Source organism: Haliaeetus albicilla, chromosome 3 (assembly GCF_947461875.1).
Source record: "Haliaeetus albicilla chromosome 3, bHalAlb1.1, whole genome shotgun sequence".
NCBI lineage: Eukaryota > Metazoa > Chordata > Aves > Accipitriformes > Accipitridae > Haliaeetus > Haliaeetus albicilla.
In genome coordinates, this window is record NC_091485.1 from 55,084,351 (window position 1) to 55,108,005 (window position 23,655).

The 23,655-nt window shown below is 38.3% G+C and overlaps 1 protein-coding gene across 3 annotated transcripts; it reads left to right on the forward strand.

Annotated features, from left to right (window-relative positions):
• The first annotated feature begins 304 nt into the window (after nt 1-304).
• ATP6V1C1 (ATPase H+ transporting V1 subunit C1) lies at nt 305-23,655 on the forward strand. Of its 3 annotated transcripts, none has more exons than XM_069779820.1 (13): nt 305-438; nt 5,744-5,926; nt 8,368-8,435; nt 9,524-9,609; nt 10,453-10,547; nt 15,549-15,640; nt 16,723-16,821; nt 18,190-18,258; nt 19,654-19,746; nt 19,834-19,927; nt 20,457-20,554; nt 21,741-21,867; nt 23,048-23,655. In XM_069779820.1, exons 2-13 carry the CDS (start codon nt 5,795-5,797, stop codon nt 23,141-23,143), a joined length of 1,149 nt encoding a protein of 382 aa, XP_069635921.1. In that variant the 5' UTR covers nt 305-438; nt 5,744-5,794; the 3' UTR covers nt 23,144-23,655. The 3 variants fall into 3 exon arrangements, with proteins under 3 accessions (XP_069635921.1, XP_009918407.1, XP_069635923.1); XM_009920105.2 differs by lacking the exon at nt 305-438 and adding an exon at nt 1,203-1,223; XM_069779822.1 differs by lacking the exon at nt 305-438 and adding an exon at nt 4,580-4,600.

Here is a 23,655-nt window from a genome sequence, read left to right on the forward strand (position 1 = left end):
GGAGCCCACCTCGCCCTGAGGCAGCCATTGCGGACCAGGCCCTGAAGCGGCTGGTGCCGGCTGGTGCCCGCTGGAGCCCGCCGGGACCAGAGGCGCCCGTGGCGGCCGCAGGAAGCTCGGTTCGGCGTCCCGAGGCGGCTGGCGGTGCCCCGGGCGAGCCCTAGCTGTGGGGTGGGGAGGAGTGAAGCGATGACGGCGACGGGCCCGGCGGGAGCCGGGTCTCGAACCCGCGACCCCACGGCAGCGAGCGCCCCGAGAGGACGGGCCAGTCACTGCGCCGCTGCGCCACACCTCCTTCCCCCGCCCCGCCCCGCCGCTCCGCCGTCTCGTGACCGGCGCTGCGGCGGCGTCAGCTGACCGGGTGCCTCACGTGACCCGCCGGCGGGTGTGCGGGCGGCGCGCGGCTGCGGCTGCCGGCGGGGGATGGAGCAGTGACGGGTAAACGACGGCGGGAGCCGCGGCGGGGCCCGGGCCCGGGCCGCGGAGCGGAGCGGGGGAAGGAGGAGGGCCTGGGCCGCGACGCGACGCGCCCCCAGCGGCTAGCGGAGCGCTGCGGCCTCCCCCGGCGGCGGGCCGCGCTGGGCCTGGCGTGAAGGGCAGCGTCGGCCGGGCCCGGCGGTACCGCGGCGGCCCGCCCGCCGCCGCGTCTCTCCGGGGCTCTGCGGGGGGCGAGGTTGCCGCTGTGGAGTTTTTGTCTGGCGGAGGAGGGTGGAGGGAAAGCGCCGTCGCGGGAGGCGGCGCCGGTGGCTGCCGGGGCAGCTGGTGCCTGCCCGGGTTACCGGGACGGTCCTCTAATCCCTGTGATCCAGATCAGCGGCTCTGGGGAGAGCAAAGCCAGCTCCCCCCGCCCGGTGTGCCAGCCAGCCAGCCCCGGGTTGCCCCTGCACGGGGCATGCGAGCTCCCCGTTGTGAAATCTTCCCGGGCGTAGCTCTGGCTTCCTCCTTGTGGCCGCTTCTGCCTGTGAAACGTGGAGGCAGTGAGGGCCAAACGCCGAGCGTCAGAGGTGGTTTCTGAGAGCGAGCTTGAAGAAACAACGTCTTGGGGACTTTGTGCTGGATTTCGGGAGACTTCTGAGTCACGTTAGTAAATCGAGCTTTCCTGCTGAGCGAAACAGGAAAGAAGAAACAGCTGTCTCCTGCCCCTAGACCTGCTGTTTTTGAAAAATGCAGTGCAAAATGTCTTAGCTGAGGTTCTGTTTTGACATCAACCTGTGTTTTTCCAGGTACAGCACTGAAGCAGCCGTTTAGCAGTTTCATTGCTTAGATTATAGTATGGTATACTGCATGAAGGATTTTTCTTTGGAAATCAATTTTTCCTAATAACATAGAAATTAAGCAGTATAAATTACGGGGAGTAATGCAAAATACATTTTAAATAATGTATCAAATTTATTTCAGGCATTAGAGCAGTTAGGGTTCAAAACCAGCTGCTCTAGGGGAAAGCTTCAAGGGATGAAATATTTCAAGCATTCTGTAGATGAGTTGTGCTTATTCGATTAGCAGAACATCCTGGCAACGTGTTTGTGTTACTTAAATCTCTTTGTAAGGGCACAGGGAAGACTATTACACTTCAGAGTTATGTTGCAGGTATGCTTATGAGAAAGTGTGAAGGGAAACACTGGGATGCTGCCCAGTTGTTGAATCTAAGATGAGAAAAATGTGTTCTAATGAATTTCTAGTATTAAGCCCTTATAAATGAGAACTTGCGTTCTTCCTGAGTACTGAACAAGATAAAGATGGGTCAAAGGACTGCTGGTCTTGCAAGGTTCTGGTTTTTTTTTTTTTGTTTGGAGATACGGATGGTTTGGTCATTCACTATTGAAATAGTAATGTCATGACTTGTGGAATCGTAAATATCAAGGTAGCTAGCTCAGTGCTGTATGTAAAGTTGGATTTCCGGAACCTGTTCCTGGAAGTCCTGAACTTTGCTTCAGCATGGTCTGTAGAGAGATTCTTGTATAAACTTTGTTTTTCATTTTCCAGACTTTTTTTTCTTTGTACAGTTGTATAGCAAACAGTTTTTGCTGAAGTTGGCCAGAAAATGCTTACAATGGCATCTCAGAAGCAGTTTCACTCCTTGACAGGTGGCTTTACCCGCATTCAGTAGAACTAGGACCATAATTTCTACTCACTTAATATCATAGTGTGGTAGGATACTGCATGGACAATGTTCAGGAAAAAACCACCACCTTGAAAGCGTTAGCTTGATTAACTGTACTTATGCTATAGTATTGAATGTTTTTAAATTGATAGATTTACGTGTTGTAGACAATTCCATTTATGTGTGCGGATATCCATTTATGAATATTTCTTCTCTTAAAAACATACATCAGAAAATTGAAATAACAAAAATAGCTGACTGATTAAATGAAACTATGCTATGACAAATTCTACTCAACAGTACATTGCAAAAAAAGTGCTGGTCATCGAGGCACACAGTGTAAACAACAGTTCACTTGTCCATTCTTATTGCTTATTCTGGATTTTATTTGAACGCTTAGTATCTCCTGCTTTATTCTGTGGTCCTTCTCTTTAAATTTCATGGCTTTCATTTTACAGTGGGTCAGTATGTAATTTTTGTCTGACTAGCATTTTTTTGTTTTTCTTACCATTCTGTAGCACTTCTCCTTTCTTCACTTCTTGTTCGGTATTCCCCATAGTTCTGATTTCAAACTCCATCTTCCATCACGTAAAACAAACATACAAACATTTAAAACTCTTCTACCAGGCTTTTTTCCTTGTATGTATTTGACAATATCTCTATTGAGTGGGTACATGAAATAGGGAAACATGTTACTTCCCATGGCTATTAGAAATGAAACAGAGCTTCAGGAAAACCAACCACACAGACAAAAACAGTGAGGGAGGAAGAGAAGAGAGGTCTGCTAGTTTAATGATTCCTGGGAGCTACAGCTGTTCCACCTGTGCCTCTTCAATTTGAGCAGTAGAAAAAGACCCTGGTTATTCAGTTGAACAATCCATTTTTTGCCTCTGATATTAAGGAATCATGAAGTGCTCTAGTTCATTGGGTTTTAAGCATGAAAAGCTGCAAGTCTGTCAGGTGTTTGTAATTTCAGACTTGTTTATGATAGACTTGTAGTCATCATATGAAGTCTGAACATTTGGTCTTTGAAAACTAACTTTAAAAGATTGGAAAACTCTACTTATTGAAAGCAATTACTCTTTGCAATGTGTCTGTCAAAGATTTATTATTTTTTTTTCCTGGGAAAAGATGCTTAGATTTTTAATGGTGAGCTGATTTTCCTAATCTGTAATACAGGGAATGAGACTGTGTCATTGTAAACATGTAACTGTTTCCTTAGGTGATATAATCTCTGGAAACTTTATACATATTCTTTAGGGGCTATTTATGTTTTAGTGGAAAGCATGAGAATGCAATGTTCCATCTGTCTTACTGAATCTGATTCTGGATTTCTATGTCTTCTGTCTTTTATTTGGGTATTTGCAGGCTTCTGCCACTACCACCTAAACTAGTTTGTTTATCCAACATTTATACCAAAGCCTCTTCTAGTCCTAGCCTAGTCAAATCCAAACAAAAACCAATTTAAAGCTTAAGCACTTTGTGCGTGTCAGCTGTAGTGGCTCCCCGCATGAGTGAAGTTTACTGTAAACTTGGCTGTGTCTTTTATAGGGCCAGAGTTTAGTGAAGGGTAGGAAAACATTATGTGCAATGGATTCACAGAGTTTGACATGTGTTAAGATGATGCATTGAAGTAGTCTGAATAAGGGGAAATTTTGTTTCATTCCAAACTGTTGATAATTAATAGACGTCCCGTGGAGGCCTGTTACGTGAGATAATCCAGTCGGTGCTTCCCTAAACAAAGAAGCTGTGTAACATGGTGATGACTGATGTTGCTTTAATTTTTCATGATACCTCCTGATACCAAAATCATCAGTATGGTATGACCAAGGAATGTTAACAGTATGCACTTTGGAGCATGAGGGGCCAGTGGTGCCTGAGGGGCTGTTGGCATGGGTTTCACCCACTCTCTGATTCTGCTCTCGTAGACTTTCCCCCAACAGTCAAGGCCACAGCACGGGGGAGGAAGCAGACCCAGTCTTTTCACCCGTCCTTCTCGGAGATAGGACCCCTTTTCTCACCCATACTATTTCCAGAAGCAAAGAACCCCTTATCCCTTCTTCCAGCCTGCTTTGGCAAATTGTTAGGGGGGAAGAGAGAGTAGTGCCAGTGAGGAGAGAACAGGTAACTTTCAGGTCCTCGACTTTCTGCTGTTGAATAGAACCAGCTGGGCAGGTGTGTGGCCCCAGCACAGGAGAGTGCCCAGAACTGGGCTGGGTCAGGCTGGACAAGCTTGTGTGGGGGCTGGGACATGTGTCTGGTCTTGTAAATATTCTGATTTCTCAAATATCTGTACCTGCCTTGGCATTGTCTGTATTTAGCATTCTAGCACTGCTGTGCTACTACCTGGTAATGCAGTGTCAGACATCATGGAGTGTGGGGTATCAGGAGCCTCGATAGCTGGATGTCATCATCCCTTGTTAGAAAAAAGGCCCCTTAATTGAAGGAGGATGGCTGTTATGCCAGTGACAAGACGTGCTTCATGATATTAATTTAACGGTTGGTAAACTTTCTTCAGCTTTAGGCTTCCTGAGTAGCTGAACAAAAAAATCAGCTCACAGGCCTTTCTTTAGTTCATTTTCAACTTCAACGCCCTTGATAACTTGTTGACCCTAGAATGATTACACAGATGAAGGACCTATGTGTGTTATTTTGGGCAAAGTTTGCTACTGTGTATTAATTCTTACAAATGCAATATTTGATTCTCTTGCTCAAAAAAAATTGAGCGCTCTAGTCTGTGCTCATTGTAAAATGTAGGTTAGTCTCTACTCTTTCAAAGCTGCTACAGAAGACATTGCAAATATCAAAATTTGACATTCAGACTCTGTCAAGGTACGCTTTGATTTTGTTCTTCACTCTCTTATTAAAAACATCCAGTAACTCTCAACCAGCTTCTATTTCTTAGTGACAGAAGAACATATATACTCTTAACTTCTTGAGCTCGTTTGCAAAGTAGCTCAACATAATTTGTATTTAGTACCGATACTCTCTTGACTAATGCCAGTATGCGTAACATTATTGAAGGTCTGCAGTGACAACAGAGATACCAAGACTAGAAAGTGTTCTCCTTTTTGTTGAAATTTTTAGCTCCAGGAGAATCTTCTTTGAATGAAAGAATAAACTAAAGCTTATCGCATTTAAATATTTTTTAGGCATTTACTCGCTTTAAAACACTGTCCTAATCTGAAAAGTGATTGGAAAAGCTGTAACGTCAGAGTTGAAATTTGTGGCTTTTTTTTTCCTCTTATGTTTTCTGTTGTACAGATGCTGGAAAATATATACAGCTGTGAAAATATTATTTGGGTCCTGTTTTATTGGATTTATTTTCAGTTAAGATTGTTTGCTTATAATCTTTTGTGGAATTGCGGTTGAAAGATGCTAATGTTGCAAACTCAGCACACTTTAACTTGCAGGATGGGCAGTTGAAAAAGACTTCCCAACTGTGCAAATGTGATTTGGAAGATAGGAAAAAATGAATTTGGAACCACGTGATGCTCTTGATAAAATCTCTTGCGGTGGCTGGAACTGCACTTTAGTAACACGGAATGAGATGTTTTTCTTCAGGCAAAGCTTTGAATCCTGAACTAATGGCAGATATTCTTTCTTCCTCCCCCGTGCCCTGCCTTGCTTCCCTTCTACTAGCATCTTGCCTCTGTATTCAGAAGCAGAAAGCGTCAAGATAAAGACACAAAGATGACCGAGTTTTGGCTGATTTCTGCTCCTGGGGAAAAAACCTGTCAACAGACATGGGAGAAACTACATGCAGCAACTACAAAAAATAACAATCTTTCTACTAATTCAAAGTTCAATATTCCAGATTTGAAGGTATGTAAGCCCCATTTCATGTCCTTTAGAAGTATGTTTGGTTTTCATTATCTTTGTTTCTTTAGACTAAAACTGTAGATGGGGAATACTTGCAGACTCTGTAGAGAGAACAGCTGACTTCTTTTGATGATTATGTGTGGATCTAAAAATAATTTAGGCAACAATTATCTTTTTTCTGAAATTCTAAGTTAAAAATTCTTCACTCTGTAAGTTATAAAGATTGAGCAAGCTGTGTTCTTTCAGCTAATACAGCAGTTTTTCCAGAGATGGTATTCTTGACCTCATACTGCTAGCAGTTAGCTGGAGAATAAAATTAGAAGAAAAATGGAGACTTGTGATCTGAGTATTCAGATGATAATGGTTTCCTTTGATGGCTTTCTGTTGTGTTTTGTTTTGGGTTTTTTTTTTTTACTTCTGAATTGTCTGCTTCTACTTTCCTGGCTGAGATGCAGTGAAAAGGCTCAATTTAAAATACAGGTGTGATCAAACAGCTGCTGCCTTTTCTTTGTCCAGAAGTAATATTCTTCTGTTAGAGTAGTGGTTGTCTCTGGCTGAGCATTCCAGTGTGACCTGCTAATGTGTGTTATAGAAAATGGGAAGAAAACTGTTTGAACTGTGACAGTGAGAAGCAAAGAGAAACAAAATCTGAAAGCAGTTTCTTTTGGTTAAATACAATTATCAGGATATGGAAAAGTTATGAGCCAGTGTATTCATTAGGAAAAGGTCTATCCTGACACACAAATGTTTCCTAAACAAGAACTGTGAGCTGAATTTACTGAGTGAAAGCTCATCAAAGCATATCAAAATGAAGAGGAAAAAATGCCACCGATCTCTGTCTACAGAATAGATCAAGTTCATGTGGCGTGATGCCTTGTTCCTGTCTCTGCTAAGAAATGGGCCCAGGGCACAAAGTGCTTTAGTGTGTCTTTTAAGAGGATCTTCCAGCTGCTGTAACTTATATTCACATTTAGACTGTCCTGAGTTATTTCAAGGGATACACTAGTAGAGGTAAGAAGAGGGACTACACAGGAGATCCTTGGACGTGAGGATGCCTTTCAAACTGTAGGGTGCCTACAGCATTTAGAAAAGTTATCACTGAAAACTGCTGTGGCCCATTAGGGTTATAAATGATTGGTTTTGTTTCTACTCTGCTTCCTAAAACGGACAGAAGCTGTGTATACTTTATATACAATCGGAAATAGTCTGGCTTCTGTGGACCTGGTAAAACTGTTCAAGGAGTAAGATCTTTAGTTAAAACTCATTGAAACAGTGATTTAGTCTTCATTGAACAGCAGCCTTATTGTTTAAAGACTTACTTGTCCTGTGGCTTGTAAGTGACTAATCAAAATGTTAGCTTCCTTATTCTGCATGTAGCTCAGAAGAAGGTGGGGCATGGAAAGCAATTTGATTGTGATGTTACTTAAGTAATTGCGCTCCTTTCTGCTTCAAGGCTAAAGAGAACAGGAATCATGTGAAGTTGAGTGGTCAAATATATAGAACAAAGATGCTAGACTAAAAGTGATGTTAATAGCATCTTGACTAGTAAGATGATTAACTTATGCCTAATAATATTTCAGCAAGAAATATGAACTAGTAGCTAAAATATTAAAGATAAGAGGAGTTGTCTTTCTGGAGGTATCTCCTACTTTCATTGAACAGAATGAACAAATATGTAAGTACTTGGGGAGAACCAAAGAAACACTGATATCATATGACCTATTTAAAAATAATCACCCTTTGGCTGTTTAACTTGAGCATAGCTATACTGGTTTTACCCTTTTTGATGTCTTAGACCCATCTGAGACTTGTTTATGAAAGAGCTAAACAGAGTGTTTTACTGTGCTGTAATTTTCATGTTTGAGTTGTACAGAGTCTAAAAAGGTATCATCCTGGTCCCAGAAAGGTATATGTATTGTTCTAGGTTATTACATGAAATTATGGAAGAAAGAGTGAAAGCTTGTAGACAAGCTAGATGTTCCATTACTCCAGATGCAAAAAGTCCAGGCTCGTGCTGGTCTAACTGCTGCAGTACTCTTGTATCTTCAAAGTTTTCATGTTCTAGTCGCCTCCAGCACTGAGATACCTGATTACAGAAATTTCAGATTTGATCTAAAGTAGTAAATCAAATGCTGAAGCAAGCGACTTGTGGGAAATGCAGCCAATTCATAATGTAAAATTTGTTTTAACATGTTTTAGATGGCTGGCGTGCAGGACTGAAACTGCACCAAACTGGAGTGAGTTGGATCTGATACAGTAGTGCTTTAGGGGTATATTGAGCAAATGAAACACAGGGTGACTTTGTTATATCAGCAAGTCTGAAATCTTAGAGTGCAGTATTTTATGTAGTTCTGCAAAGGTACCTGTTCAGCTTTAATTGTAAGTTGGTTTTATCTTTCTATGTTTATATACTATTGCTAATGCATTTTGATCTTTCATTCTAGGTTGGCACACTGGATGTTTTGGTTGGTTTGTCAGATGAGCTGGCTAAACTGGATGCATTTGTGGAGGGGTAACAGTTTATTTTTACTAGCATGCAAAATATTAGAATAATGGCGTGATCGTTTGCTGAGTCCTAGTAATACACAGGTTATTTCCAGCTTTTTTTGTTTCATAGTGGTCCTCTGCAGGCAGTCAGCAATCTAAGATTTCAGAAAGCTAAGCTGCTGTTTTTCCTAGTATCTGAACTTCTTGTGGAATAGAGGGACATTACACGTTGATGAAGGATGGTTCTCCCTATAGTAGTGCTGTGTGCTGCTGGGTCCTGGAGAACTGTTAAGAATTGAGCCTGACAGCTGTAGAAGTGAAGATGAAACGGAGTAAAAACTGTTCTTTTAGCAAGTTAGAGTACTATTTACGGACTTGGAGAAGGTAACCACATTGTTTCCTAATCCACAGAGATGATTAAACAGCATTAATATCAAAATGCAAAACCTATTCATTTTGAAGAAACTAGTGGTCCTTTGAAGGTGATTTTAAGCAAATGTTAACAAAATTTCATATAATGAGAACTTGTGGAGCCATCTTCTGTTTCAAGGAGAGAAGTGTTAAGTAGTTGTTTTTAAATAGAAAAGGAAACTATTTGGCACAGCACATGTGAGTGATATTAAATGTAGCTTTTCTAATGAGGAAGGCAGGTCCTGAGTGTCAGATCTCATGTGGGCTTAGGGCTGGGGTTTCTCCATAGTTCTTCAGTTATCTTTGGTGTTTCATTGTCATGGTTGCCTTGTGTTTAATTTGGATTATTGACGATTTCTACCTCACTCTCTATTTTTAGAAAGGGGTTATGATTTTGGAAGTACCACAGACTTCAAAAAAAGATTGGAATATAGTGAGATTATGCCTGAAGTGAACCCCTGTTACTTGGAGGCGAGGGAAGTAGCCTCACTTTGTTGAGAGCTGAGTAGCAACGCTAGAGAAGGATTTAAATAAAGTTCTGGCATGTATTTTAGAAGTTGGAAAAGCTCGTGAGTAAAGCAATCAGCTCTTCCTTTTTTGATCCAATCTCAGGCAGTTTCAGATATCTTTCATAAATGGTATTTCTCAAAATGGCAGGGTTTTTTAATTATTTTTTTCATATCTTTATCTTTCATTTTTCAGTGTTGTAAAGAAAGTGGCCCAGTATATGGCTGATGTTCTAGAAGACAGTAAAGATAAAGTTCAGGAAAATCTTCTGGCTAATGGAGGTAAAGTGTTAATGATATGTGCATCCTAAAAGTGTAGGAGGGAAGGCAATGATCCTGGAACATACTGAATGCTGCTTCTCTGTATGACATTCTGAAAGCCTAGTTTAGATGTGGAAGTACTTTTTTCTGTGAGTCACTTGCACTGAAACAAATTACAGGATCCAGAATGGTAAGAAATTAGATTTATGTGTTATACTCACTTATAGAAGCCTTTTGATCCTTTAGGGCTGTATTTTGTCATCACTGGTCTCTGGTGGAACATAAAAATTACTGATTACTGTAAACATTCTTTGTATTAGTCTGTCATCTGAATAGGTATGATTTTATGTAAGCTGTGCTGGAATACTCGGTTGTTCCCGAATTATGATAGAATGTCTTTATAAAACGAGTTGTGTCATGGAAATATTTGTCCATTTTATTATAGTTAAGAGTTGCGCTGGTCTCTAAATCAATATTTTGTTTTCAAACAACAAAACAGTTGCTTCAGGTGAGCCGCATAATCTTTGCCTGTTTTTTTTCTATCGTAACCCTCACTGCTTCCACCCATTTTTCACACAAAGCAAAAAATAGTTGGTCTTGTCTGTACTTCTCCAGCCGTTATTGACTTAGTAGTAAATATAATTTAGGATCTACAGAGGTGGAGGAACCAGTATCTGAAGGCAGAGGTCAGGGATAACTTACAACTTGATTGTTTATTTTCAAATTTCTTAAGCAACAGGGTCCACACATGTGAAGGTCCACAAACAGTTTGTTACAGGACTCTTCTGTTACACCAATCCTACATGGAATATAATACATCAGTCTTTTTATTGTTTGTCTTAATAAAGTTCTTTAAAATTTTAGTTGACTTGGTCACCTATATAACAAGGTTCCAGTGGGATATGGCCAAATACCCAATCAAGCAATCCTTGAAGAATATTTCAGAAATTATTGCAAAGGTAAGGTAATTTGTTTTATAAAACTTTCCTACTTGAACTTGACATATTTATGCACAAAACTTGGTACTCAAAGCTATTTGTCTGTTTTTGTTAGCTTCATGTAATTTTAATAACAGCAGTAGTGAACCTGGTAGCAGCATCTGTGTTTTAGTAACCAAAGAATATTAGGATGGGAATAGGATTTGGAGAGTGCTCCCTGAATGCCATCATGCTGTCTTTGCTGATTTTTGTTTCCAAAGATCACTGACTTAACAAATAAATAGCTAGCAAACGATGTTACATTTAAATTTTGCTGTACTGGCATGCCATTTTTCTGATGTTCTCAAACTTTGTGGGCTGTTAGCAGTGAACCAGGGAACTTACATACCTTCTGAAAGCTATGGCACTCAATTGTGAGGGGAAAAATAAGCCTTCAGTGTTAGATGTAAGGAAAGCTTATTTGAGTGTTGTCACGGGTGTTCCCCCGCCTCTACCTTGGTAAAGTTTTTTGCACTTTGGGGATTTCATTTGGTTTGTACTTGCTGTGAGCATAGATAGGGTCCTCAGCAATGACTTGCTGTATTCAAACAGTGAAAGAGTTCTCTGTAAGCTACATTTGCCGTAATATTTTCCCAGCTTTTTCAGTCTTTTTTCTTTTCTGTTTTCTGTAATCTGCAAACTGGCTCTTGGAATTATCTGTGTCAATAAAATACAGAACCTGGAAAAAAGAAGCAACTGCTCTGGGTACCTATAGGGATAGTCTTTGGTGATGGATATGTGGGAACTATAATCGGGGTGGGGATGGGGTAAGTGCTGGCAGACTCATGCTTTGCTGTAACTGCAGATTCTTTAGATATTAATTTCTTTCCTGAAACTATTATTTTAAAATTTTTGCAGATTACAAAATCTTAATATATGATACATACCTGACTGAGAATGCAACTAACGCTTTCATTTTGATATTTTCTTTGGGGCTATCACTGCATCTTGAATTTACTCCACAAATTACACTTAGCAACTATTCCTAGAAAACATCTGCAGTGTGGAGTTTTGTTGGAGGAAGACTGACTGTCTTATGACTCTTAAGATTTGCATGTTAAAAATTTCCCACAGATATAAAATAATGATCTTAATATCTGACACTAAAGTACATAAGCTTTTGCTTCTTCAGAAGAAGGTATCAGAATGAAGCATTCAGCTGTTTACTGTAGCTACTTGGCAGGTATAGGCACGAAGTTTAAGTTGGGAGAAGAGGAACTTGGTGGGGAAAGAGGGACAGAGAGAACATAAGACAGGGAGAAGTGATTTCTACAAGTCTTAAAAGGAGGTTCGTGAAAAAGTTCCTTTCCTTTGGTTTGGCCTTAGAATAGGAGTGAAAGTTACTGAATTAAAAAGGGGGAAAAAAGTCTTCAGCTGTGTTTTGTCTCATTTTTGGAACTTGCCTGTTGCCATAGTAGAGAACTTATTTTTGTGGCAATTAAGTTTGTTGAAAAAGTAACAAAGAACATGAAGGGATATGCCCTTTATTGAAATATTATCAAGGATTCAGTGCATGTTGTGCTGTGTCCTGGAGATTGCTAGCTAAATCATCTGCTTGCAGCGAAGTTGTAGTCCAAAACCTGAACTTTAAATTAAATAACTGGATTACATTCTTCATCTAATTTAGGGACCTCACTGAGTTATTAGGCTGGATACTAAATGCAGAGAAACAGGTCTGCTGGAGTTCAGCCTGAATCACCCTGTTGAGGGTTTCCATTTCTTTGCAAGTTTCGCTGTACCTGTCTTCTATAGGGACAGCTTCAGGGACACATTTAATAAATCTAATTTCAAATAGTTTACAAAATGTTTTCAGCTGCGAGCCACAGATGTGTGTCCATAAAGTGGAGAAAAGGAGGATGACTGAAACTGACTTAGGTTCTTGTAGAAGTGACACCTAGGAGATAATGTCACAGGACTTGAAGAGTCCTGACAGTTAAAATCTTCACTTTGTCATGTGATTAACATAAAGGTATAGGAAAATTGATACAGCTGCATTAATTAAAATCTGTGAAGCCTCTTGACATGTTGATGTTAACTTGAAAAGCTTGTCAAATCATGAGATACTACTTTTCCTGTATGGTTTTATATCCTCCTCACTCATTATAGCAGCAGATTCTGATGTCTGCCAAAGTGAGAGTAATGGCAACTGCAGTGGGGAGTTTGTCAGAGTAGCAGTGTTGGAAACGTTTAAAATAGAAGGAAATCTACTGAAACTATCCATCAAGTTTTTTCAGCTTTTAACTTTCAGAAGTATTGTGAACCCCAGTGTCAATACTGAAGACTTCGAAGATGGTACCTGTGCCACGTGAGAGCTGTCACTTAATCTAGTCATTCTTTGTATTTGAAATTACAGTTGTAAGACTGTTATGCAAAGAGACAACCTCAATAGCCTTAGAGCCCTAGTCCAACATTTTCAGCAACTCAGCTATCTAGTGAAGTACAACAGTTCAATTGTATAGTTATAAGATGACACTCATGTATTGCCAATGACTATGTAAGGGCTTTAAATATCTGGGTTTTGCTGTGTGTAGAAATAGGCCAACTATGTTAGGCTGATACTTTCTTTAGCAGTATCACGAGCCTGCCTCATTTTGCAATGGCATTTGTAAGTTATCCACCAATTCTACTACCAAAAGAAAGTTTGTATTATCACTTCATTTGGCAGTTTTACACAAATATATTTTCAAGAGCTCTGCTGTGACATTGTTTGCGGTTCTGTGTTCTCTAACATTTTAATAGGAAGCAAAGCTGATTCTTGTTTACAGTAAACTCCAGCCAGTGCAGCAGTAAGAGGCTTTTGTCTAAGCAGTCATCTTTTAAAAGGCTACTGACTTTACAAATGAGTGCAATTAGAGTATTGGCAATTAGGAAACTATGAACAGAACTGGTTCGTAAAGGCTGTGTTTTGTATCAATGGTTTTTGCTTGTTGTCATTAAACAATGCATAGTTAGACTGTTGTTGAAAGTTTTGATCCTTGGAAAAGGTGGAGGGGAAGTTTGTCAGTTTGGGAAAAAGTCCACATGCACAAAGATACTAGCTTAATAGCTTCTGATTAATTTTTCCCCTAATGCTGTCTGCTAGCTGTACAAAAAAAAAAATTAGTGCCACTTCTTGTAGTATAAAAAAGTTTACACGAAGATGTGTGCTTTGTGACACCTGCTGAAATGTTCCACATGCTTTGTAAAAGATTACATCAGTCAAAGAATTTAAATAACCTTAACTACTCATCTGTTTTAAAAAGTAAATTGTCTTATTTTCAGAGTATTTTGTCTAAAGCATTGCTGTATCTGTAAAGGTGCAAGGCGTTAACAAGTTGCCAAATGAAACTGCCAGAATGTTCTGGCTTTTAATGACTTCTTCCTGCTACAGACAAGAGAACTTATGTGTTACCATAAGCAAGGTCACTATATAACTAAGTGATGTTGCTTTTAAGAGAGATTAATTTTGTGGAAATAAAATCATATCTGGATCCCCAAGCTGAAGAGTTGTAGGCATACAAAACGTTTTGTCAATGGTCTAAGCCCAAATAAAGGGAGAGTCCCTTGACTGTATTCAGATACTTGTCCCTGCTTATTTTTATATGCTTGTACCTACATGCCATAGCGAGGAAGCAGTAAAGGAGGGAGTAGGCAGCATTCCAATGCCAGACCAATAAGGTACCATGTTCTTTCAGTTTTCCAGCTGCTACTGAGTATATTGATTATTAAAATACTTCCTTGTATAGGGTACACGCTGACAGGAGTATGATTGGATGTTTAAGACCTACTAATTGCTTAATTTGTTTTGTGTTCTTCCACTTGCTGCCAGGTTACCTAGTTGGGAGTAAATAATTTTTGCTAATCATTCTAATTAATCCTTGAAGATGGATTTGAGAAAGATGACTTACTTGAGTAGCAATGGCAAGCTGAATGTGAGAGTGAGTCTAAACATTAAAATAGTTGGAACTTTGATATGAAAGTTTGAAAGATGATTGAAGGCTGCCAGTGACATTAAACATAGAATGCTGCCTCTAATTGACTCAACAGATGTATGTATTGTCTGAAAGAAATTGGATTCAAGTCTGAAATACTGTTTATCTGTCTACCCTGGAACTGGCCCTGTTCAACTTCAGTCATTCCAAAATACATAAGTTTTAACTAAATTAAGAAAGTCTATAAAACAGATTTTTCTTTATAGTTGTAAGCCACTGTCAAGGTAAAACAGCAGCATAAAAGATGACTTTGTGAAGGGATATGGTGATATAATTTATTGTATTTTCCTGTGCAAACATACAGAATAGGAAATAGCTCTGTTGGGGGGGGGAGACATAAAATACTTGTGATAATTTTTAGAACTGTAAATAGTAACAGCCATTTGGAATGAGGCAGATGATGCATTTAGTTGATATTCTATCTTTGAGTGATCAAGGCTGTTCATCTCAAGGAAAGGTGCAAGTTGCAGTAGGCAAACACAGGTGCAACAGAGTGTCTTCTTAAGTTGTAGATGATGCAAAGCATTAGCGTTTTGGGTTACTTGATTCTTGATTTGCTACTCATAAAACTGTACCATCATTCTTGTCACTGAAACTCTAGTGAGGGGAAAAGTATAATGAGAAGTGAGGTAACAGCTGGAGGAAATGTTACCCAGTGTTCACAAGTATACTTTTATCACAGTAGGAAGGTAAACTTCAAATGATCTCTCCTGTCAGCTGAGATGGAGAGTGGTAGCCTCAAGGTGATGGAGTAATGATCAGCTGGGATGCAGCAGGATACCAGAAGAGCATGTGTAACTTTTATTATTGGCTGATTTTTCCTTTAAAGGAATTCTAACTTTAGAGTTTTCTGAGCTTTGAGTGAGGTTTGCCGAGCACTAGAGAAATAAATATTTTAACTTGTGCATTTTTCATTAAGTTCTTGTTGGCAGATCTAAGTTTTGAAATTGAGAAGTCATTTAAAACCTGTTCTAGTTCTTTAGACACTGTTCCTTTTCTTTTTATCTTTAAGGGAGTAAACCAGATTGACAATGATCTGAAAGCAAGAGCCTCGGCATACAATAATCTGAAAGGGAACCTTCAGAATTTGGAAAGAAAGAATGCGTGAGTCACATTGTTTTTTGCTAATGTAGCACAGGAAAGTTATCTAACCATGAAAACTTAATAACGTGTTAAGAGGTACAGACTGTAAGCTTAATGTATTTTTTTAGGTGTTTATCAATCTTGAATAGCAGCTGTCATAAAAGAACATTTATTACCAGCCAACTTGCTGGTAATAGCTCACTTGATTGATAAGCAGTTATGAAATACACAAACCCATGTAGAAATAGTATAAATTGCTGGAGCTTTTGAGAGAAGCTTGCTGTTAAAGTGGTGTGTAACACTGCTACTTGGGTGTCTGTCTAAACAAGGAATTCTTTCCTTTCACTCCAATTTGTGCTTTAAGCATATCAATATTACTGGGTTTCTTCCCTCAAAATTAACCAGCAGAGAGACAGCTATTGCATACATGCATATAATAAATTAAACAAGGACTGCGTGCTGTCTTGTCATGTACATGTGATGATTATCTGAAATACAGCTGAGGTACAGTAGTTCCGTGCAAATATGGTTGATTAATTTGACCCAACCCTACCATTACAGTTAATGGTACAAGCTTGCTAGCTGATTCAGAACCATGGGTCATACTAATAATAGCCATTTTGAGTCAGCCTTAAGTTTCATCTTCAGCCGTGGTAATTTGTTAGCTAAACCCCATTAAATCTGTGTATGTTCTTAGTCTTTTGTAAATAGGAGGCAATATGCCGCTTTAAATTTTTATTGAGGTTCTGTATGTAGGTCTGTACTAGGTCAGTTGTAACTCTGAGGCTTCATATACTAGACTTCACAATTAATGATTTTAATGGTTCTTGTGGTTTTAAATTACTTTTGAAAAGAGAACTTGGCTTCTTAAGTGTGTGAGGTATTTGGAATATGGAAATGACACACAGCAGTGGAGCTACTGATAAAAACTTTAAGTGACTTTAAGATATAAAATGCATAGAAGGACATTTAGTTTGCTCTGCTAATAGTGAATGCTTAAGTAAAATATGTTTTTGAAAATGTTATGCTGTCAAGCATTGGAAACTGTTGTCTAGATGAATTCAATTCTTAAACATGTATTTACTCTGTCTGTCTCTCTGCAGGGGAAGCTTGCTAACCAGAAGCCTTGCCGATATTGTAAAGAAAGAGGACTTTGTACTTGATTCAGAATATTTGGTCACGTTATTAGTGATTGTACCGAAGTAAGTTTATTGTTTGTCCTAAGATCAGAATAAAATAAGAAATTTAAATCAAATAATAGATACCACAACCTTATAATATTGTGAGAAAGGACATCTGAATTTGTTTGGGTTTTCCCTGGATGAACTAATGCAAACTTTTGGATGCTTAGTAGAGGCAAATGAGCCTGTGTACCTGTATTCCATTGTTCATGATAACTCATCATAAGGAATGCTGAGTGCTCCTGAATCTCTTTAAGAAACTGGAGATTGGACTTATGTCTCTTATGTAATATTAGCCATGGCTAGTCATGTTGCAGAAGGTGTCCTTATGAAAATAATAAGTACTGAGTAAAAACATGACTTGTTTTGCATTAGAAGGCATAGTGATTGAATTATCCTGGTTAGGGCTATGCTGGCTTTCACCACTTAGTGAGCAAAGTGAACTCTACTTCTTTGCTCTGCACTTTTTCAGATTGCCAGAACAATGCTTTTTTCCTTATCTAAGTCTCTACCAATGGAACACTGCTTATGTCATGGCAAAGGTTTGCTGGGAACAGGTTGTTTCTCTCTGAAATGTTCAAAAAACAGAAAATCCACCTTTTCCCCTGGCCAAGGAAAGTGGTGATATAGATGTCCTTAAGACTCTTGTAAAATGAGAAAATGGCACTAGACTGTCTTTCTGGAGCTGGGAACAAACAGAGCTTCTAACTTGTAAAGAGAACCAGTAGGCTGGTTATCACTTGAAGCAGTAGTCTCTGTCACATGTAAAACTCTGGTGATGCAAAACAGTTTTGCAGTGGCTTTAGCAGAAAACAGGTCGTTAGTATCTCTCGACTGTTTTTTTTGTTTGTTTGTTTGTTTCTTTTACCTTTGACTTGTTTTTGGTTTTGAAAGGGTGGAACCTCTTCAACTACAGAAAGGTAGGGCTTCCAAAATTCTCAGTGGTCCTTCAGGAAAGTGCAGGACTCTGGGGAACCCGTTTGTAATTGTGGAAAAAGTATTCCTATTAGTAACTCAGAAGAGCAGAGTTACATAAGGAGTTTCTGATAAATCTTGACAGTTAAGTCCATTTGGTCCCCTGAGATCTGTACTTAATGATGACTAATTTAATTTCATAGTTCTTTGATTTCAAAAATTTTACACTTGTAAACTTATAAAGACTGAAGATAAAATATGTTGCTTTTGCTATCATTATAGTTTATTTAGCAATAATCTTAAAAACAGCATGAGGAGGACTGTCCCTGATGTCTTGTTTATTTCTGACAACCTACACCTGGGTTGGAAGATGTGATGATTAAAAGTTTTTAACTTTTTTTTTAAATTGATCCATTAAGCTAAGATTTCTTACTACAGTACTGAAAGTCTGACTATAACCTGTGTATTCTCTAGGTTAAATTATAATGACTGGGTTAAGCAATATGAAACACTAGCAGAGATGGTTGTACCACGTTCCAGCAAGTAAGTTGTTAAATGCTAAATCTCATATTTCCATGTATTATATTTTATAAGTGTTCTTTATCTATAGTCACTTTGAATTTTAAAGATTGGTCAAAAACTTGTCAAAATGTCTAGCTTTATATCTGATCAAGCTTGATTATGTTGTAGTTGAGGAAAAAGTCAAAGGATCTCTAACTCTAGGGTTAAAGTTATAAAATTAACTTATGTGGGAAGAGTAAAAGAATTGAAAAGTCAATCTAGTCCAGGTTAGGCACATTCAGCTTCCAGTTAGTGAATGGTGGGTTTTAGCAACAAATACTAGCTGCTAGCCTGTAGGCTTTATGCCTGTACTCAGAGGACTTGAAACAAGTTACATAAGCTCTTTGAAAGCTGCTAAAGAATGAAGAACTGGAAGTGTACATGGTTTTCTTGTGTGCAAAGAAAAGTAACTTGTCTCTATCGGGCTCACAAAGGTCCTCGGTGCCACGCTGGTGCTTGGTGTCTGTGATGGGCAAGACTTGAGGCCAGGATTTGATAGTACTGTTAAGCCACTTAAGCAATCTTGTAAGCACGCTGAAAATAAAGTCAACATGTAGCACAAAGCATTGCTATGTTGTTAATTTTAACTGACAGAGTAAGGGTTTGATCAGGTAGATCTGATATTACCAGCTCTATGCCAGTTATAAAATCTGAACTTGCTCTGGCTAACTTCACATTTGAGTTGGATCAACTTAAGCCTAGTGGAGATCTGCTAATGATTCTTATTGAATTATTGGGAAACCATGATCTAGGGATAGCTTAAGAGTTGACTTGTTAAACTGTTGGATAATGCTTGTATTGAAGACAATATGATGCTGTGGAACAGTCTAAATCTCTGCAAGCTTTTTTCCTAAGGTGATGTCTCAAAATAAGCAGTGTTGTCTTGAACTATAAAATAATCAATCTAGGGGTCATCTTTACAGCTTAAGAAACACTTTTTCTTACCAAGCTATGTCCTTTTAATTTGTGTTCTTTTCTATTTTAAATCCATTTCCTCTTTCTTTAAAACATGCATTTGTAAGAACTCTGTAGCCCAAACTTTTCAGTATTAAACCCGTTTTAGTTCCTTTTTCTGTAAAATAATTTTAACTTGAACAAATATCCAGACATGTATGAAGTGGTTTTGAGTGGTAAAGTCTCTGAATACAAAACGGAAACTGCCATCCTTTACAAAGGCAGTAATAAGAGCAGTCGCTAAAGTTTCAGTTACATTCTGTATAAAGTGTTTAATTTGGGAAGTAATCCCATGTGATTATCTACATTAATGTTCTTGCCTAGTTCTTGCCTAGTAGCAATAAAGTACAACTTAATCTACTGTATATCAGATCTGTGGTGACTTGAATGTTATTAATTCTGACACTTTTTTTTCCTGTGTAGTGTACTCTTCGAGGATCAAGACAGTTATCTTTGTAACGTCACCTTGTTCAGGAAGGCAGTGGATGACTTCAAGCATAAAGCCAGGGAATTTAAGTAAGGCTTATTTTGTGTGTGTTCTGTCTCTCATGCTTTGAAGGATTTTAGATAGCCACTTTTGATTTTATTCACTTCCAAATGCAGATTTATGGTCCGTGACTTCCAGTATAATGAAGAAGAGATGAAAGCGGATAAAGAAGAAATGAATAGACTGTCAACTGACAAGAAGAAACAGTTTGTAAGTCTGTATAAACTAGTCATTATAGAAACATGAGACATCTAAGACTTGTTATTGCTACGTAACAATTTCATGAACTTGTGATTCTGAGAAAGCATTGCAAGAATGACATGATATGGTCAGCCTGCCAGCGAGCTAGTCTGCTCAGGGATAACTGAGTTTCCTGTAGCACAAATGCTCCTCACTGTGTTCAACCAAGTGCTGATATTCCAGCTGATAATATATTAAGTTTGAAAACAGACAAGTATTTGAATGAAATAATCAGATATTACTAAAATGGTCCTTAATACAGTTAGCCCACGGCAGCTGAGATGGTGTACTGAAGAGACAACAGAAATCTCATTAAATTTCTCTTTACTTAGTATTGAAACACCCTTGAGCCATTATGACTATAGTGAACTCTGCCTTTAAGCTGTCTTTGTTATCATGGTACAGATACTGAGTATCTGCTCAAACATGCTTAATGGGCTGAATTTTTTTCTGAATTTTGAATAACATAATTTTTTTTTTCCCCCCTTCCCTTTCACAGGGTCCTCTGGTTCGGTGGCTGAAAGTTAATTTCAGTGAAGCTTTCATTGCATGGATTCATGTGAAAGCACTACGAGTTTTTGTTGAATCTGTTTTAAGGTAATGAGGCAGACCTGAATAGTGCTTTTTTTTCCTAGACTTCGTAAGAATTTACATCTGGCTTGGGCTTACCAAACTGAGGTGTGTGAATGCCACTCTTCCGGGAAGCAGGAGTCAAGAAATAGGACAGTAAGAATAGTTGATGGCAATGGCTCTTGTTGCCAGTTGTGGAATATTTGAGGTAGATAATTGTGTATCTTGCCCCTTGTACAGTCTTTCCACCAGTGCTTTAGGAATTACAGGTACTCTGTAAATTGCAGCAAGGCATTTCTGCTGATTCTTAGCTTGCTTTATGAGCTGCTTGTAAAAAGAGCTTGCTGTATCTTCTATTTAAGTGGGAAATGTGAATAGTTCAGAATAAAAAGTATTCAGGCTTTGAGTAATATAGCTTGACATCTTGCAATGTATGCTTTTTCTTTAAAACATGCCTTTCTTAAGAATTTTGTAGTCTAAACTTTTCAGAATTAAATTGTTCAATATTCTAACTATAAAATTTCTCTGCTTTTTTCTTCATACCTATCCAGAAGTATAGTTACTAAGTTGGCTTAAGAACAGCTGTAGTTGTTCTGCAGAAGGAGGGACCTGGATTTTCTTTTTAGAGTTGAAAGGACTTCTGCCTTAGTCAGGAAACAGAAAGGGTTTTTTTAGCCTTTTTGATAAATTATCATAAAGGACACAACCAGAGGAGAGAAAGAAGAAAAAAAATCACATTAGATTGCATTCTAGTCTGTTTCATAGCTGCTACTAGCTTATTTTGAAGACAAACTTGAGTAAGGAAGAAAGCTGAACTTGATTTGAATATTGGCAAATGTTTCCATACACCTAGTAGAGACTAGATTCTCCACCTAGTGGCATAAGCAAAGTCTTGCAAGTAAACTAACTGGAATGTTCAAAACTTAGTCCGAGACTTCAGGTAACTTTGAGAATTGTGCTAAGTACTCAAGGATTTAAAATGATTTTAAAAGCATTTAGACTTCTGTTTTGTTATTTTAAACTTGAAGAAAGAAGTTCTACTTTACTGATGCCTTATGAAGTGTAGAAAGAGAATGGTCTTGCAAAAATAAAAATGAGCAGAATTTCCTCTTCAGCAATAGGATTCTTTCTCAAAATAAAATAAGATTCTGCTTTTAAAGATATAATAAGGCTTATTCCAGCATTTTTGTCGTTTTCTGCTTGACTTCCTCAGGTATGGTTTGCCAGTTAACTTCCAGGCAATGCTGCTTCAGCCTAATAAGAAAACAATGAAGAAACTGAGGGAGGTTTTGTATGACTTATACAAGCACCTTGACAGCAGTGCAGCAGCTATCATTGATGTAAGTATTTTTGTAACTGCTACTGGCCTTCAATATTAAGTTTAATCTGTTTAAACAAAAACCAGTCTATTGGATTTATTAAAAAGGTATATCTCTCCATATTCTCCATCATTCTTTCACAGTACAGAAAATAATGTCTCCTTATAAAAATGCCACTTCTGTTGTACATTTTTGCAAAGCAGATGGTATTTAAAGTTGCAACCAATGCATTTGACAAGCCGTCTGGTATAAAAGTATCATGTTTTCTTCTTACTGCATTCTTTCCTACTACTGATGGAAAGATATCGTAGACTGTATACATACTCATATCTTCAAAGAATTCAAACAAAGTCAACTTTGATCTGAAACTAGGCTTAAGGAACTTGAACATGTTTCATACCTTTTTCGAGCCCAGAAGGAATACATAAATTGTCCTCAGTCTACAGTAACAGTGGCCTTAATACTGAAAAAACTTTTTTTTTTTGTTGCATTGCTGTCTTTGTTTTTAAGTTAACATAGTTGCCCTTCTTTGCTGAAGGAGGCCGAATTGATGCCAAGATGGAGTCATCCTTTCCATCTGTAGAGGTTTCATTTTCATGTTTAAAACTGGTTTGCTGGGAGGCTTATTCTAATAACTTGTTTTGTATTGAAAAGTAGTGCTTTTCATAGTTAAAGATGAACAAAAGATAGACCACACAGTGAGTTTATCTGAATTTAAAAAGATTATTTTAGATCTTTCTTAATGTTATATTTCATGTAATATTTTTCCAAAGTATTTCCAGGCCTTTTTGGGGAAAGGGGATGTGAGAGAATTAATGTGAAAATTAAAGGTGCAGAACTTCATGTAACTTCCTGGATCATTCACCATCCTATAACATTCTTTTCATAAACTGTCTGTGTTTAGAAGTAGTAAAACAGAATTGCAGTACTTTTCCTTCCATTTAGTGGCGGTGTTTACTATAGCAACAGATTTGAATTATTGATACAAAACTACTTAGATTTTTGAAAAAGCACTTGTATTTAATTTTGAAAAATACTGTTACTCATTTGTCAAAATTCTAACTTTGTTGCTTAAGCAGTCTCTTGAATGTGAAAATTTAAGCTTGAAGTCTAGCCTGGCCTATTTGCTTCTAAAACATATGAATGTTTCATCTACTTCTGAACTGTAAGAGTATAACTGGTTTCAAAACTTTATTTGCAGGCGACTATGGATATTCCAGGCTTAAACCTCAGTCAGCAGGAGTACTACCCGTATGTGTACTACAAGATCGATTGTAATTTGCTCGAATTCAAGTAAAAGTTCCCTAACATGACAATCTTCTCAGTGTTGGTGTAAACAAACAGAAGTAAGGTTGAAGTACCGTAATACTTTTAACACTCTGCTAATCATATGCTTGCTTCTTATGTTAGGTGAGTTTAACACACAGTGGTCCATCTCTAGACATTTTCTTTTTAAAGAACAGTGTAGGTAATCTGCTTTTAATCAATTATGTCTGTAAATGTATATTGAGAGAATTGAAGTATTTATAAACAGAGTGATTTATTTAAGGAAAAGCTCATTCCTCTTTCATATGGTGGTCTGTGTTAATTCCATTTACCAATGTTTATAAAAAAACTTGTTTACAGAAGAATAGTGTAAATGTTCATGGCCATTTTGTTCATTTGATTTAGTAGATACAATTGTGTTAATGTTAAACTGTGATGTAAAGTATGTAAAATTGGTATGAAATTGTGCTTTCTGAATGGTTTAAAATTAACAACTGAAGCACTGTAAACACAGGAAAAAATAAATATACCTGTGCAAACGTG

What these genes read in the sequence shown, in the direction of transcription:
- ATP6V1C1 (XM_069779820.1), top strand. Translation starts at nt 5,795, where the DNA reads ATGACCGAGTTTTGGCTGATTTCTGCTCCTGGGGAAAAAACCTGTCAA. An exon ending in TCAATATTCCAGATTTGAAG is followed by an intron (nt 5,927 to 8,367) that starts GTATGTAAGCCC and finishes CTTTCATTCTAG; the next exon opens with GTTGGCACACTGGATGTTTT. An exon ending in AAATCTTCTGGCTAATGGAG is followed by an intron (nt 9,610 to 10,452) that starts GTAAAGTGTTAA and finishes TTAAAATTTTAG; the next exon opens with TTGACTTGGTCACCTATATA.